This window comes from Thamnophis sirtalis, unplaced genomic scaffold (genome assembly GCF_051295495.1).
Source record: "Thamnophis sirtalis isolate CommonGarterSnake01/CBP01778 unplaced genomic scaffold, rThaSir2_p1.2 scaffold_4, whole genome shotgun sequence".
In the NCBI taxonomy this organism is placed as follows: Eukaryota; Metazoa; Chordata; class Lepidosauria; order Squamata; family Natricidae; genus Thamnophis; species Thamnophis sirtalis.
The window spans coordinates 2,941,369-2,958,672 of NW_028261384.1; the positions used below are offsets into that span (position 1 = coordinate 2,941,369).

A 17,304-nucleotide genomic window follows, 5' to 3' on the forward strand; every position below is an offset into this window, starting at 1 on the left:
AGCCTGGTGGTTTTCTTGCAGAATTTTCATGACCCCCGTATCTGTTAGAGGACAGGGTGTGTCACTTTTTCCCGTGCCTTTGTAACTATGGTTGCAAGTCGAGGACAATTTTAATACTCCCTGAAACCGAATTTGGAGATCCCTGTAGGGGAAGGAATGACAGAACCCCACGGTGAGAGTTAAAACAGGCACCAGCCTAGAATCCTTACATAGTCACGAGCGAAGGAAGTCCAACTCTCCTTGTGCCCTGGGGAGCCTTATCTAACTCTGGTTAGTTGAAAGATTCCTGTGCGTAGGCTTTCGGTAATAAATCGCTTCACTTGAAAGATTCCTGTGCATGGAATTTTAGCAACGAATTAGCAATAAACTTTGCAGTAGGTTTTAGCAATAAGTTTAGTTGAAATATTCCCGCGCACAGACTTCCAGCAATAATTGAAAGTTTAATTGAAACTTCACCTAGTTTTTCGCACCTGGTTCCCTACTTTCTCTCTCCCTCTCTCTCTCTGCCTGGTGTTTGCATCTTTGATTCTTAATCGTCTTGTGTATTTTAAACACCAATTTGAGAGATGCTGATTGGATTGTTGATCATCTTCTCGTCCTTCCTTTCTTCCTCTTTCCCCCCTTTTTTTCCCCAGGGTTTCACCGGAAAGGGCGTGGCGGTATGGCGGACATGGAACAGAACCTCAGCCTGGCCGACGCACTGACCGAGCCCCCTCCCCAAATCGAGGAAGAGGTGAAGCGCGACTTCATGGCCACCCTGGAAGCCGAGAAGTTTGACGACGTGATCGGGGAGAAAGTGGGCAAGACGGATTACGTCCCTCTGCTCGACGACGACGACGACCCGCAGGCAGGGAACCAGGAGGCGAAAGCCAAACCGCGGGTTGAGAACGTTCCCCGGGAGCGTGAGTGTCTGGACATGGGTAGGGTGTCAGGCGGGACAGTGGGAACGGTGGGGGGGGTCAATCGGACGAGAAGTTGGATTGTGTCATACGACCACAATTTGAGCCCCAACATTCCCGTGGTTAAGCGAGCCACTCGTTCTGGGAGCTTTGGGCCCGTTTTATGTCAGCGTCGTTAAGTGAATCGGGTGGTCGTTAAGCGAATCTAGTTTGCCACCTGTTGATATTTTTTTTCCGTTGGAAGATTGTGAGAAGGTATGGCGTGAGCCGTTGTCACAAATCCACGCCAATTGCTTCGAAATTTTGATCACAAAGATAACGGCAATAGTCCGTAAGTCCGAGAATTGGCCGCAAGTCACTTTTCCCCCCAGCAATGTTGTAAGTTCAAACAGCCGGTGAAGAAACAGTCGGAATCGTTCTCCTCCGTACCATCGCAGTCTATCTGATTTGCTCGTCCCTTTGCACGCCATTGGCAAAGCAAACTCGTTGCTTTGAAATCCTTTTAAAATCCTGGAATCTTTGCTGTTCATTTTTTTATGCATCCCTTCCTTCTCCTCCTCCAGGCTCTCTCCAATCAAGAGAAAAATAAATAAATTAAATTTATTTCCATGGGTGCTATTATCCGGCGGGGCTCCGCTTCCTCCTGGCTTTAAAAGCCTTTTTAATAAGCTTTAATCGCATCGTAATTTAGCCAAGAAACGGTTGAGCGGATATATTTAGTGCTGCTACTCCGACGCTAAAGGAATATTGGAGAGGATAAATTTTTTTGGCTCGCCTTTTTTCCCCAGCGAATGTGGCTTTTTATTTGATATTTTTTTCTTTTCCTTTTTATAATATCTCGGCGTCAAATGTGAAAGCGCAGAAAGGAGAACACGGTTTTAAAAATGGGCCCTCAAACCGATTTATAACCTTTCGTTTTCATTGACGTACAGATCATCCTCAAATTATGAACATAATGGAACCTGAAATTTCCGTGGCTAAGCGAGACGGTTGATAAGTGAGTTGGGAGCCCTCCCACGGTCCTTCTTGCCTGCCGTCGTTAAGTGAATTGCCGCAGTGGCCCAGTTAGGGGCAGGGTTGTTAAGTAAATCTATCTTCCATCTTGACGGGTGACCCCGCGCCACTGTGGCCGTCATACCAAGGAGCACCAAGGAGCCCGCAGTCCTCTCCCTTCTCTACTCCACAAACCCCCGCTCCCTCCAGTCACTGACGACGTTACCTAGTTGGGTCCCGAAACGTCTGCGAGAAAACCACCGAGATCAAGTCTGTTTTTTATTAATTTGTTGGTGGTTTTCTTTGCAGACGTTTCGGGAACCCAACTAGCTGCAGGGAAGGTACCCAAAAAGTTTTGTCTCCTTACACACGTGCCGTTGTGCGTAACCCTGTTCCGACAAAACAGGGCAAACACATTGTCTGTTGTCATGCGGACAGTCTCCTTTGCCAAAGTCTGACAGTGTTCGAGAGTCTTGGACGGGATTGACGGATATATTTCCCATGCGCCCCTCAGATGTTGGATTTTTATTTTCACACACACACACACGCACGCACGCACGCAAAGAGGATTGAACCGAGTTCGGCCAGCTGCCTTCGTGGCGCGACTTGCAGCATCTCGGTTTGATAGGCTTGTCCAAATCCTCTTAGTTTCTCCGTTACATAATCTGGGGGGATTTTTTTTGGGGGGGTGGGTTGAACTTTGCATGGCTGCCTTCCCGCCACCCGGGGTGCATTCGGAGATTAGGAGCCTGGCATCTGGCAGGAGACGCAGATGACTTAAATCCTGGTGTTGGGACAGTGATGACGTTGTGGTGGGAGAGGAACGAATACAGTTGGGAGCAGAGTTACCGGTTTCCAGCAAATTGGTTCCAACGGGGGGGGGAAGCACTGATGCTGTTCTCTATTTGGGTCATGAGACGTCTGTAAGAAAAGGACCCAGATTGGAGAGCACCAAGGACCCCACAGACTTCCTTATCATTCTCCCCATCTTCCTTCCCCTCCCTCTTCTCTTCTCCCTCCCTCCCTCCCCTCCTCTTCTCCTCCTCTTTCTGCACCTCCTCCTCCTCCCTCTCTCCTTCTCTCTTCTCCTCCTCTTTCTCTCTACACCTCCTCCATTACTCTCTCCCTCTTCTCCTCCTCTTCCCTCTCTTCCTCCTCTTCCTCCCTCCTTCTGGCCCTGATGAGGTTCCCTATTTGGGTCATGAAACGTCTGTAAGAAGCACCCAGATCAGGAGCACCAAGGACACCACAGTCTTCCTCTTTCTTCCCCTCCATCCCTCTCCTCCTCCTGTTATCCTCCTCCTCTTTCTCCTCCTCCTCCTCTTCCCTCTCTCCTTCTCTCTCCTCCTCTTCCTCCTCTTTTTTTCCTCTTTCTCCACCTCCTCCCTTCCTCCCTCTTCTCTTCCTCCTCCTCCCTTCTGCCGTTCCTCCCTCTCTTCCTCCTCCTCTTCCTCCTTCCTTTTTGGCCCTGATGATGTTCCCTAGTTGGGTCATGAGACGTCTGTAAGAAAAGCACCCAGCTCAGAGAGCACCAAGGGACCCTACAATCATTATACATAAATATATAAATATATATATACACATACATACATATACATATATACACATATATATACATACACACACACACACACACACATTCGCCTGCCAACTCCCAGCAGCTCTAGGCAAGGCACAAAGTGCAAAAAAAAAACAAAAAACGTTTAAGCAACAACCAACATTAAACCAGGATGGCAAAGAGAACTAACCCAGATAGCAACGGAGAAGAAAAATCAAATGCTTTAAGTACTTTACATCCTAGAGAGGCCATCACAAAAACTCTTGAATTTGGATCCTCCTCCTCCTCCTCCTCCTCCTCCTCCTCCTCCTCCTCCTCCTCCTCCTCCTCCTCCTCCAGATCTTTCTCTGCAGTTGACTTATGGGAAGTATTACCATCATCGTATCCCTTAACAACGATTCGTTTAGCGACCGTTCACATTTTGCAACCCCAAAAGCCACCGATGACCCTTTTTTCACACTTACGACTTGTGGCAGCGTCCCCACGGTCCCATGGTCAAAATCCGGACACTGGGCAATGGATTCATATTTATGACGGTGGCAGCGTCCCCTGGGAAGCCAGGTCCACTTAACAACGCTGTCGTTAACTCGACCACTGCTCCGATTTGCTTAACCACGTAGAGCTCACTTAACAACCGTCTCACTTAGCAATGGCTCCATTATGGTCGTAAGCCGAGGACCAGATGCAAAGATGGGCCCTAAATGTCCATCAGAAGGAGGTTTAGAAAGACTTGGAGATGTAGAGTTAAGATGGTTGATGGCAACGTCTGCAGGGGAAACATGGGCCTTGGGTTTATCTGAGCAGAAGGTCCGGCCTTCAGCTGGTCAAAGGAAGGTCTTTGGGGCAGGAAATTGGGGTCCCCCCAGGTGCTAAGTGCCCTCCAACCGATGTGGACATTTTTTCTTCCAGGCCCCGCCGCAACAGGACCAGCCTCCGTGGTTGAGAACGGAGATCATGGGCTGGAAGGGGCCTCTCAAGGTAAGACACTGCTGGGTTGACGTGCTCCATACGCTCCAGGGCCGCTTCCTCATTTGCATGTCGCTGCTGACACATGTGTGACGTGTTGTATGTGTGAAGGTGGACTCCCCGGGAAGCACGAAGTTTCCGTTCCTCCTCCGGCCCCTCGTCTGCCGGCCTCAATTATTTATTATTTTTGATGGGTCTTTGGTGGGGAACTCACACTGGACGTCCTTCTAGATTGTTGGCTCTTTATGGGGGGGGGGGTCAATGTTGCAGATTCTGGACGTTGTGTGTGACCATGTTGTGAGGTTTAGTCCAGGAGAGCTTTGACAAGGCTTGTGTGGACTTCGATTCCCAGAATTCTCTTTAACAGTTGTAGACTGGGAATTCCTCAGGATCGCCTGCTTTGATGAAGAAGTCAGAAAGGCGAGGATTCTGGACTGGAGTTTCTCAACGTGGGTCCCTTTAAGAGGTGTGGACTTCAACTCCCAGCATACGGTACGGTGCATTCTGGGAGTTGAAGTCCACTCCATTTTGGGAATTGAAGACCACTGTTGGCTAGGGAATTCTGGGATTTGAAGTCCACTCCATTTTGGGAATTCTGGGATTTTAAGTCCACTCAGTATCTGCTAGGGAATTCTGGGAGTTGAAGTCCACTCCATTTTGGGAATTCTGGGATTTGAAGTCCACTCAGTATCTGCTAGGGAATTCTGGGAGTTGAAGTCCACTCCATTTTGGGAATTCTGGGATTTGAAGTCCACTCAGTGTCCGCTAGGGAATTCTGGGAGTTGAAATCCACTCAGTGTCCGCTAGGGAATTCTGGGAGTTGAAGTCCACTCCATTTTGGGAATTGTGGGATTTGAAGTCCACTCAGTATCTGCTAGGGAATTCTGGGAGTTGAAGTCCATTCCATTTTGGGAATTGTGGGATTTGAAGTCCACTCAATGCCCACTAGGGAATTCTGGGATTTGAAGTCCACTCCATTTTGGGAATTCTGGGATTTGAAGTCCACTCAGTGTCTAGGGAATTCTGGGAGTTGAAGTCCACTCCATTTTGGGAATTCTGGGATTTGAATTCCACTCAGTCCATCCAGGTCACGGTTGTTTGTGATGTGCTATTTTTTCAAGAGGCAACTGGACTTTCTGTTTTTTCCTTTGAAGACCTTTCGGCTTTTCATCCAAGAAGCTTTCTCAGTTCTGACTGAATGGTGGGGAATGGATCAGTCAGAGCGGAAGAAGCTTCTTGGATGAAAAGTGAAACGTCTTCAAAGAAAAAAAAACAGAAAATAGCCCTCCCTGGGAAGCAAAAAAAGGGATAAAAATTCAATATTTTTCGGAGGCTTTCCGTGATCTCCCGCCACACTGCATTTCCCCCCCCACCCCCCCACTCAATCCTCCGTAGTGAAAGCCGGTTCCTAGCTGACCCATTTATGGACAGCTTATTTAAAAATAGCGACGGCTTATGCTCTTCCTTCCGTTTCTGGAAGGATTTTCTTCTTAAGGACCGATTTTATGCCGAAAATTAGCAAATGCTGCTCTCTCTTGTAAGGCGACGAGAGATTTTTTACCTCATGGACCCTAAACCGGCTTTCAGAGAAAGCTGCTGCTGGCAGGATAAGCATCGAAAAACCCTGCTTTTTCTATGCTTAAAGCAAGTCCTCGACTTACGACGGCGGTTGAGCCCACAATTTGTGTTAATAGCAATATAGCAATAGCAGTAGACTTATATACCACTTCATAGGCCTTTCAGGCCTCTCTAAGCGGTTTACAGAGAGTCAGCATATTGCCCCCAACAATCTGGGTCCTCATTTTACCCACCTCGGAAGGATGGAAGGCTGAGTCAACCCTGAGCCGGTGAGATTTGAACCGCTGACCTGCTGATCTAGCAGTAGCCTGCAGTGCTGCATTTAACCACTGCGCCACCTTGGCTCTTGTGTTGTTCAGCGAAGCAGTGGTTAAGTGAGAAGGAAGATAACACCTCAGTACAGACAGTCTTCGAGTTACAACCACAACGGAGCCCCAGATTTATATGTCACTAAGCGAAACGTTTGTTAAGCCATTTTACGGATTTCCTCGCCGTGGTTCTTAAGTGAATCGCGGCACTTGTGAAGCCCCTCACGCAGTTGTTAAGTGAATCCGGCTTCCCCGCGGGCTTGTCAGGAAGTCGCAAAAGGGGATCACGTGGCCACAGGTCACTGCGGGCGTCTTAAAATACCAGACAATAGCCAACATTTTGAGGACATGACTCATGGGGATGCTGCAACGGTCGTTAAGTGAGAATAACGGTCCTAGGTCGCTTTTTGCAGTGCTGTTGTAACTTTGGTCGCTAAACGAAATGTCGTAAATCAAGGACTTCCTGTATTTCGGGTGCAGAGAGTTTGAGGGGTTAGGTATGCTTGTGTTATGGGGTGTGTGCAGATCTACATCTGGTGTGCGTGTCCATGGGCACCCGCAATCCGTAATTAGAGGAATGCAGAGTTGGAAGAGATCATCTAGTCCATCCTGCTGGAGACCCTCACAGAATCAGAAAGACAGACTTGGAAGGGACCTTGGAGGTCTTCTAGTCCAGCCCTCTGCTCGATCCAGGGGGCTTTTAGAGAAATGCAGAGTTGGAAAGGACCTTGGAGGCCATCTAGTCCAACCCCCTGTTCGAGCAGGAGACTCCCCTGAGAAAGTTGGAAGGCACCTTGGAGGCCTTTCTAATCCAGTCCTCTGCTGTATCAACATAGATGGTTTCCCCTTGGAAGAATGAAGTTTTGAGATGGGGATTTTTAGCAAGCCATCTTCCTGAAGGACTGAAGCTAAGAGTTGGTGGAAATGAAGGTTTTTATGGAGTCTTCTACCACCTATGGATGTGTTCTTAGATGTATTTTTCTATGCCAACCTTCTTCCATGAAGGTTTTTATGGAGTCTTCTACCACCTATGGATGTGTTCTTAGATGTATTTTTCTATGCCAACCTTCTTCCATGAAGGTTTTTATGGAGTCTTCTACCACCTATGGATGTGTTCTTAGATGTATTTTTCTATGCCAACCTTCTTCCATGAAGGTTTTTATGGAGTCTTCTACCACCTATGGATGTCTTCTTAGATGTATTTTTCTATGCCAACCTTCTTCCAGCTGGTAGTCACCAAACACTGTGGACTTCAAGCCTTAGCAATTGGGCAAAGAGAAGCATATTGTGGTTCTTCTAGCCAGCATTGTGAGTTGTGGCATCTACGGTTTAGGATTTCGGCTTCATGCCCCCCTCTTCTTGGATCTACTGGTCTGACATCAAGGTCCTGTTTTGAGTAGGGATCATCCTTGTTGTCTCCTCCAACGTTTTGAGGACTTTATCCTGGTCTTGAGCTTATATTTCTCCACGAACGATTTCTGATGAGGCACCATTTTGTGAGTTGGAGTGAGGGAATGGAGGCCTGGCTAAGCCTGGGAGATTTTCGTGTGTGGTGGCCATGGGCATCAAGAGAGGGGAGATACGTTTGGTGGACATGGGACATGGTGGGGCAGATGATCGCCAAGCTCCCAAGAATGGTAGAGAGACAAAGGATGAGACTCAAAGAAGGAGGTGTTTCCGAGAAGCAGAAGCGGTCCAGTTGCAGGAGAACATCTGGAGAACCTGGTTTAGTTGAGAAATAGATTGTCCTAGTGCGCTTCAACTGATTGAAGAAAGATGAGATGGACTTCCATGTATCTCTCAAGAGGTCCCAGTTCTTTATTCTTTGGCTCCTTTCCACCAAGACCAGCAACATAGGGACATCCGATTCTACTGAGGTCATCACCCAACTCATCATGATCATCATCTCCTAACGACCCCATAATCCCTTGCAGGGTTGGAGTCCGGGCAACCGAATGGAGCTAGCAGTGTTTCAATGGCTAGATGCCCTTCCTGTCGCCAGTACGGGGTTTTGTTCAACAAACATATTCTCAGTTTGCCGAGAGAGAGAGAGATACCTTCCTTTACCTAGGATCGAACTCACAGCCTCCTTGGGTCATTTCCTAGTTTATTGATCGTCCCAAATTCAACCCAACTGGGTTCAAAGCAGAGCGACAATAGAATAGAATAGAATAGAATTTTATTATTTGTATGCCACCCTTCTCCGGGAGGACTCAGGGCGGCGAACAATTCAAGGGGGAAAAGGGGGAACATAAAAAGACAAAATACAAATAATAAAAGTAAACAACAGTCGCACAACCATACATGTCGAGAGGGGAGGGAACTCATCACCCCCAGGCCTGCCGGCAAAGCCAGGTTTTGACGGCTTTTCGGAGGGCCTGGAGAGGGGTGAGGGTCCGAATCCCTGCGGGGAGTTCATTCTAGAGGGCCGGAGCTGCCACAGAGAAGGCCCTCCCCCGGGTAATAGCCAGGTGGCATTGGCTGGTAGATGGCACCCGGAGGAGGCCAACCCTGTGAGATCTAATGGGTCTGTGGGAGGTAATTGGCAGCAGGCGGTCTCTCAAGTACCCAGGTCCAATACCATGAAGGGCTTTATAAGTGACGACTAGCGCCTTGAAGCGTATCCGGAGACTGATCGGTAACCAGTGCAGCTCGCGGAGGATAGGTGTAACGTGGGTGTACCGAGGTGCACCCACAATCGCTCGCGCGGCTGCGTTCTGGACGAGTTGAAGTCTCCGAATACTCTTCAAGGGCTGCCCCATGTAGAGCGCGTTGCAGTAGACAACACTGTGGTTGTGTTGTTTCTTTTCTTTGTGTGTGTTAGAAAAATACAGACTGAGGGTTGCAACTAAGCTTAGAGAGAGATGCTTGCCACCATAGCAAAAATTCCCGTCTCGTTCTTCTAGAAGATACGGAAGGGAGAAAATGAGTTTCCGCAAAATTCCAGCTCAGTTCTTGGGAAGAAACAGCCTGTGGTTGGAATCACGTGGTTGGAATGCCAGATTTGGAAGTCCACGTTCGAGGCCCGAGATCTGCCATTCGGCAGGGTTGAGTTTCCCATCCTTAGCTCAAGTTCACCCTTTCAATCCTGAAACGCTGAAGTGCTAAAAAATAAATAAATAAGGTTCTTTGGGGGGGCAAAAAAATGGGAAAAGTTTGAAGACTTCTTGGCTTGGTTCTCCCCAGGACATTCTAGAAAATCGATGGCAGGGTTGAGTTCCCATCCTTAGCTCAAGCTCACGCTTTAAATGCTGAAACGCTGAAGTGCTAAAAAATAAAAAAATAAGGTTCTTTGGGGGAGCAAAAAAATGGGGAAAGTTTGAAGACTTCTTGGCTTGATTCTCCCCAGGACATTCTAGAAAATCGATGGCAGGGTTGAGTTCCCATCCTTAGCTCAAGCTCACCCTTTCAATCCTGAAACGCTGAAGTGCTAAAAAATAAATAAATAAGGTTCTTTGGGGGGGCAAAAAAATGGGGAAAATTTGAAGACTTCTTGCCTGGTCCTCCCCAGGATATTCTAGAAAATCGATGGCAGGGTTGAGTTCCCATCCTTAGCTCAAGCTCACTCTTTCAATCCTGAAACGCTGAAGTGCTAAAAAATAAATAAATAAGATTCTTTGGGGGGTAAAAAAATGGGGAAAGTTTGAAGACTTCTTGACTTGGTTCTCCCCAGGACATTCTAGAAAATCGATGCCAGGGTTGAGTTCCCACCCTTAGCTCAAACTCACCCTTTCAATCCTGAAACGCTGAAGTGCTAAAAAATAAATAAATAAGGTTCTTTGGGGGGCAAAAAAATGGGGAAAGCTTGAAGACTTCTTGGCTTGGTTCTCCCCAGGACATTCTAGAAAATCGATGGCAGGATTGAGTTCCCATCCTTAGCTCAAGCTCACCCTTTCAATCCTGAAACGCTGAAGTGCTAAAAAATAAATAAATAAGGTTCTTTGGGAGGCAAAAAAATGGGGAAAGTTTGAAGACTTCTTGGCTGGTCCTCCCCAGGACATTCTAGAAAATCGATGGCAGGGTTGAGTTCCCATCCTTAGCTCAAGCTCACCTTTTCAATCCTGAAACACTGAAGTGCTAAAAAAATAAATAAATAAGGTTCTTTGGAGGGCAAAAAAATGGGGAAAGTTTGAAAACTTCTTGGCTTGGTTCTCCCCAGGACATTCTAGAAAATCGATGGCAGGGTTGAGTTCCCATCCTTAGCTCAAGCTCACGCTTTCAATCCTGAAACGCTGAAGTGCTAAAAAATAAATAAATAAGGTTCTTTGGGAGGCAAAAAAATGGGGAAAGTTTGAAGACTTCTTGGCTGGTCCTCCCCAGGACATTCTAGAAAATCGATGGCAGGGTTGAGTTCCCATCCTTAGCTCAAGCTCACCTTTTCAATCCTGAAACACTGAAGTGCTAAAAAAATAAATAAATAAGGTTCTTTGGAGGGCAAAAAAATGGGGAAAGTTTGAAAACTTCTTGGCTTGGTTCTCCCCAGGACATTCTAGAAAATCGATGGCAGGGTTGAGTTCCCATCCTTAGCTCAAGCTCACGCTTTCAATCCTGAAACACTGAAGTGCTAAAAAATAAATAAATAAGGTTCTTTGGAGGGCAAAAAAATGGGGAAAGTTTGAAAACTTCTTGGCTTGGTTCTCCCCAGGACATTCTAGAAAATCGATGGCAGGGTTGAGTTCCCATCCTTAGCTCAAGCTCACGCTTTCAATGCTGAAACGCTGAGGTGCTAAAAAATAAATAAATAAGGTTCTTTGGAGAGTAAAAAAATGGGGAAAGTTTGAAGACTTCTTGGCTTGATTCTCCCCAGGACATTCTAGAAAATCGATGGCAGGGTTGAGTTCCCATCCTTGGCTCCAGCTCCTGTTGGGGGAAAGAAAGGAGCCCCCAGCTAACCCCTCCAGTCCTGAAACTCCTGGGGGGGCTTCTAGCATGGGTGCAAAACAGAATGAAAATCGGGGTTCTATGGAGGGTAAAAAATTTGGAGGGGAGGTAGAGTTTGAAGGTCGGTCTTCCCCTTTTCAGGACATTCTGGAGCATTGATAGTCGAGGAAGGATCTATCTTCTCAATTGCCTTCTGGGTCCCGGAGTTTGTGACGTGTGTTTTCGTGATTGTCTTTGTGTGTAGTGTCGGGAGGTTAGCCTGGGCCATTGCTGCTGCTTTGGGGGAGGGGACTGTCTGGCGGGGACATCTGGGGAACTTTTCCTGGGGTGGACAAGAGGTCTACATCTGCTTGCTTGGAACCCACAAGGTCCTACAGTGTCATAGATTCCTGGTTTATGGATTCGGTGGACCCAGCTCCAGGGATCTTCCGATCATTGAGTTGTTCAAAGTGCTGTTGTCAAACTCACAACTCTGTTCACTACCTTTGCACTTTGGGGAGGGTAAAGAGTGAGATCGGGTGAGCCACCATCAACCAGGAGTCTTCTTGGAACACATGTGGTGGAAGCTGCTCACAAAATCCAACAACACTTGTGAGTTGGAAAATAGGCTAATGTAATTTCCATCCTAATGTTGCTCCTCTTTCAATGTCCATATTAATTAGCTAAACACAATTGTTAAAATCCAAGGATATATTCAGAGCCTTGTTTCTATCCCTCCCTCTCCCAGCAGTCTTTAAAAATATTGGAAATTGACTACAGAAATCCCAGGTTGTTGAAAATTGACTAGATTTATCCCAGCTGGGTTGTTGGGAATTGACTACCCGAATCCAAGCATATTGGGAATTGAGTACATTAATGCTAATCCCGGTCAATTTGATGAAAATAGACTACACAGATCCTAGTCAGTTAGTTGGGAGTTGACTAGACTAATCCCAGCCAATTTGTTGGGAATTGACTACTCTAATCCCAGCTAATTTGTTGGGAATTGACTAGACTACTCCCACCAGGTTTATTGGGAATTGACAAAAACTAATCCCATTCATTGTTGGGAATTGACTACAATAATCTCAGCATGTTGGAAATTGACTTTATTAATCCCAGCCAATTTGTTGGGAATTGACTAGACTAATCCCAGTCAGTTTAACAAAACAGATGAGCCAAAGTATAAGATTAACCCCTCCCCCCCCCAGCCCATCTTCTCCAGGTTGGGGAAGGTGGCTCATATCTGACTGCTTCACCCAGGTGGTCCCGGGGCAAAGGCAGACCCCCCTCTCTCCACGTTGTGCACATTTCCTGCAATTGACTCACCATTTCCCTTTTGGGCAATGGCTGTCTTAGGGAAGCCCCTTCCTCTTCGTTACTCTCTTTTGCTGGGCTGGCGCTTGCTCGCGATTGTCCGTGCCGATGCCTCCCATGTTCATGTTTACTAACGACTTAATGCTTTTATGTTTTCTTCCTGTTTCCTTCCCACTCTTCTTCCTCTCTTTCTCGCTTTCTTCCTATAGAAATCTAGACTCCCCCTCCTCCTCAGGGGGAGCTGCTCTCCACGGGAGACAACGCGTGCTTTGCCTTCCCATCACTGCACTTAAAAGCCACCTGTCCTCTGACTTTTAAAGAGCTCTTCCTTTACCTGCCTGGACGTTATGGGGGATGAAGAACGGTAGATCTGCGGTGGGCCTCCTCCTCCTCCTCCTCCTCCTCCTCCTCCTCCTTCTCCTCCTTCATCCTAGTCCTCCTCCTTCTCCTCCTTCATCCTAGTCTTCCCCCTCCTCCTCCTTCCATGCTCCTCCTCTTCCTTCTTTCCTTCCTGTCTTCCTCCTCTTTCTCTTCCCTCCTTCCTCCTCTCTCATTTCTCCTCCTCCTCCTCCTCCTCATTTCTCCTCCATGCTCCTCCTCTTCTTCTCCTCTTCTTCTCCTCTGCCTCTCCTCTGCCTCCTCTGCCTCTTCTCTCCTTTCTCCTCTCATTTCTACTCCCCTCCTCCTCCTCCTTCCCAATCTCCCCCTCCTCCTCCCCTCTTATCTCTTTCTTACCTTCCTTCCCTTCTCTAGCGCTCTCCTCCTTCTCTCCCTCCTTCCCTCCCTTTCTATCTCCTTCCTTCCTCCCTCCTTCTCTATCTCCTTCCTTCTTCCCTCCCTCCCTTTCCATTTCCTTCCTTTCTCCTTCTCTCCCTCCTTCCTCCCTCGCTCCTCCCTTCCTCCTTCCTTCCTTCCTTTCCTCCCTGTTCCTTTTCCTCCCTCCCTCCGCAGTGCTTGTCCAGAATTTCTTTCGCCTGACCAACAATTCCAGCTGCCGGGTAGCCGAGCTGTACCTTTGCTTTTCTGGTTCCCCCCCCTTTGTCTGACCCCCTTTTAAATTTCCTCCACCCCCTTTCAGTTCTCTCTCTTCCAAGACCACCTCTCTTTTCTCCCTTGCCTCGTCTCCCCCCCCCCCGGTAACCACCCCCCCGTCCCCAAACCCGCGGGGACCCAGTCGTTGGAAGAGCCCTTGTCCAGTCCTGCCTCATATCCTCTCTGGTTTTCTCACGTTCAGGAGCTGGATTTTAGGGTCCCCCCCCCCTCTTTTTAAAGCATGAAGCAACCTTAGATTTCCCTCAGGTAGATTTTGGAGAAGCAGGCTGTCCAAACACAGCTTCCCAGGGGAAGCAATTTCAGCCAACCCTTCCCCGGTCACCTTGGACTTAGATGTCCTCCTCTCTGCGTCAAAGCCGGAGCCTTCGTGAAATTTTAATGTGGCTTGAAAGCCCTTCCTCGTTCCGGGATGTCTTTGCTCCCATTTTTGTTGCTGTTGTTGTTGTTGTTGCAAAAATTCTTCTTTGTGGTTTGTCACAAACGAATCAAGCCGGGTTGCGACAGATCGGATGGGCTCGAGCGAGGAAGGGGAGCCCGACAATCCAACCTGTCGGAGTCGCTTCCCGAAACGGCAATCTGACAAGACGATCTGACGGGAACTTTGATCCCCGAGGTTTTTAAGCTTGTCGTTTGCAATTTGTCTGGCTGTCCGCTCTCCACCCGGAAATAGCACAAACAACCATCTCTTTCCGAGTCCTAAATTTGGAATTCTCGGCCTCTCCATCAATTGAGGCCGTTCTTTTTAAAATTATATGATATATATATATATGTGTGTGTGTGTGTGTGTGTGTGTGTGTGTATGTATATATATATACATATACATACATACATACATACATACATACATACATACATACATACATACATATGTTATATTTGTGCTGATAAATAAATAAAATGTAAATACAACACAAATGTAACAAAGGCAACAGTAAAAATATTGGGTTTCTGTCTGGATGGTCTCTTGTGAAGAGCCGATAGACAGAGAAAGGAAGCAGTAGACTTCCTCCCATATTTGGGCATATCAGGGGTTGTGACACTAAATACATATATATATATATACATACATAAATACATGTGTGTGTGTGTGTGTGTGTGTATAAAGTCACAACACTTGGTATGCCCCAATTATGGAGAAAGCTAACTGCTTCCATTCTCTTTGTCAATCAGCACAAATAAAACACACACACACACACACACACACACAACACACACACACACACACACATATATATATCCCAGTTTTTTTTGCTGGCTTGTAAAGAGGTAGTTCGAATCCCCGCATTTGGTTTGAGCCCTGTGACGAAGGTCAGAGTTCAGTCAAATCCAGAACGGCTGAAGATGGTGAATGTGTCAGCATTTGCTGATGATGCTTGTGGAGTCCGTCGTTCCTGCCAATGACACGCACATGCACACAAACACACACACACACACACCTTAGAATGAATTATGCAGGGGAAGGACCGACGTTTCTGCAGAGATGCATTTTCCATTAAGGTTCGTATTTCTCCCGGAGACGGAAGGAGCTGGCGAGAGAGCGAACGTTGGGCGCTGCTGTTAAAAGGAACCGGGGAGGGGGGGGGCTTTTGCCTTAAGACATCTGTCTTGGGCGAAACACAATTTAAATTTAGACCACATTTCCAGCAAAATGCGATTTTAATTTAGAACCCCATCTCCCCCCCCTCTCCCCCCAATCCCCGAATCTAGCACTGGAGAGGCTGGATTGAGCTGCAAAATTATCCTTCGTCTTCGGAAGGAGTTGGAGAAGTGCTTTCTGGTATCTTCTCCATCATGGGTGGCCGGGAAGCTTTTGAGGTAGGACTTGTGTGGAAAATCAGGCGCAGATGTTTCTGTGTGGACATTTGTAGACAACCAGACTTGGAAGCTTTCGAAGGAGGACATTGTTGGAGACAGCCAGGCCACCTGGAGAGGGAATTTCCCTTCGGTCTTCCCTTTCAGTTGATAAGGTCACGTGAGGGAGTGCTCACGCCTTCTGTTGGATCTTGTTTGAAGGATGATCGTGGTCTTCTCCTCTTCCATCGGGTAGGGACGCTTAGATGGATGTAGACCAGGGATGTCGAACTCAATTTCATGGAGGGCCATGAGAAGGGCTGTGGTTTGTGTGTGTGGGGTGCCTGGGTGGGTATGGCCAGCTGGGTGGGCGTGGCCAACTTGGCACCACTCCCCAAATTGCTGGCACATTTCCTCTTCACACTGGGTAGAACAGGACAGCCCTGAGAGCCGGATCCCACCTGCATCACGGCCGAATTTGGCCCACGGGCCTTGAGATTGACACTCCCGATGTACACCTTGTAGAGCCCAACTTTCCAGCTGCCTTCATAAGGATCTTGAAGGTTGATTTCCACTTGAACGTTGAGGTTCCCCTGGATATGGTCTCCTTCCCAGGTTAAGACTCTGGGCCTCCTAATGGAGAAGCCCCAAGGTGACCCAGCGTATCCTGCTGTGATCCCACCACAAAGCAGCCTCCATCCCAGCAAACACTCTTTTGTTTGAACCCCCAAATTCCCTCTAGGGTTGAGGTGTCACCTTCATTTCTCTTCCTCGTTTGTTAATTTAAGGAATAATGAATGCGTTAGACCTGAGGGTTGAGATTCCGTCAGTTCCTATCCCGTTTCCCTTTGCCATGCTGTCCTCGGAGTCCTATTATTTCTTCTACTCTGTCGCAAAATAAGACAGGTTCTCCTCAATTATCAGAGGCTAGCGTATCTCTTGAGGTTCTAGACACCAAGTCAAATAATAAAGCGGTCTTCTTCAACCACTTGGAAGATGGGTGGACTTCCAACTCCCAGAAACTTGGGAGTTGAAGTCCACCCAAGGTTGAGGAACACACTAACAGAACGAACCTGATGGTGGGCTCCTCCCGAGTCCATCTCTAGTGGGATGGGTGACGATCAAGTTGTAGATGAACTAATGGAACTTTTGGCTTCTGGAGGACCTCCAAACACCACCACTGCAAGCCATGGTCTTTTCAGGTGCTGGATGGGTAGCTTGCTTAGTATGTGCTGGAGAAACGTAAGGTCAAGAAGGCTCAGAAGTTGGATTCTGGATTCCCGTTCTGGATGAAGAGGTAGCCTTTCCACCGTTGGTTGGTTTCAGGCAACAGTTGAGGATTCTGGGTGTACCCAACTCAAAGAGGACATTAGATTAATGAAGGAACGTTGGCTTCCGTGGTAGATTGTTGACCAGCGAGAAGTTAGGAAGATAAATGTGGCTTTCAAAAATACAGTTGGGGCCCAAAATACATAAGCTAGGAATTGTAGGTGGGACTTCATAACCAAATAAGACATGGGCGAGCGTCGTGCATGATCTTGGTGAGACCTTCTCATGAACTTCGGAATTGCTCCTCAAGAAAGCTTCCTTGAAGCAGTTCTTCTTTGGAAGGTCAGCGTCTCTCCTTAGCTCTCTCCCTCCCGGAGCAGACGAACAATTGATCGCCTTAATTTATTTATTTATTTATTTATTTAGTAGATTTATAGGCCGTCCAATCCCGGAGGACTCCGGGAGGCTTACAAAGCAGAATTGATCATCTCTACAAAATAATCTCTTGTCTCCAACTCTTTGTGGTTCTCCTAAACCAGCAAAGATCTCAGATAAGGATTCTTGCCCCCATTTAGGCTTCTTAAAAAAATCAGCAGTGGGGTTGTCCCTCCCACCCAACAGTTGGGAATCCCAGCCTTCAGCCCCACCAACTCGGGCCCCATCGTGGCTTAACTAGGAATCCAGGCTAATTGTCCTTAGGGTGATAGTTTTG

At 47.5% G+C, this 17,304-nt stretch overlaps 1 protein-coding gene across 1 annotated transcript in view; it reads left to right on the top strand.

Moving 5' to 3' along the window:
• Positions 1–17,304, top strand: part of LOC106554356 (uncharacterized) — a 127,513-nt gene that overhangs the window by 10,063 nt on the left and 100,146 nt on the right. The window contains exons 2-3 of the mRNA XM_087712368.1: positions 636–902; positions 4,360–4,428. Of these exons, the coding sequence (XP_087568494.1) occupies positions 662–902; positions 4,360–4,428 (310 nt within the window). The 5' untranslated portion in view covers positions 636–661. The remainder of the gene's footprint in view (positions 1–635; positions 903–4,359; positions 4,429–17,304) is intronic.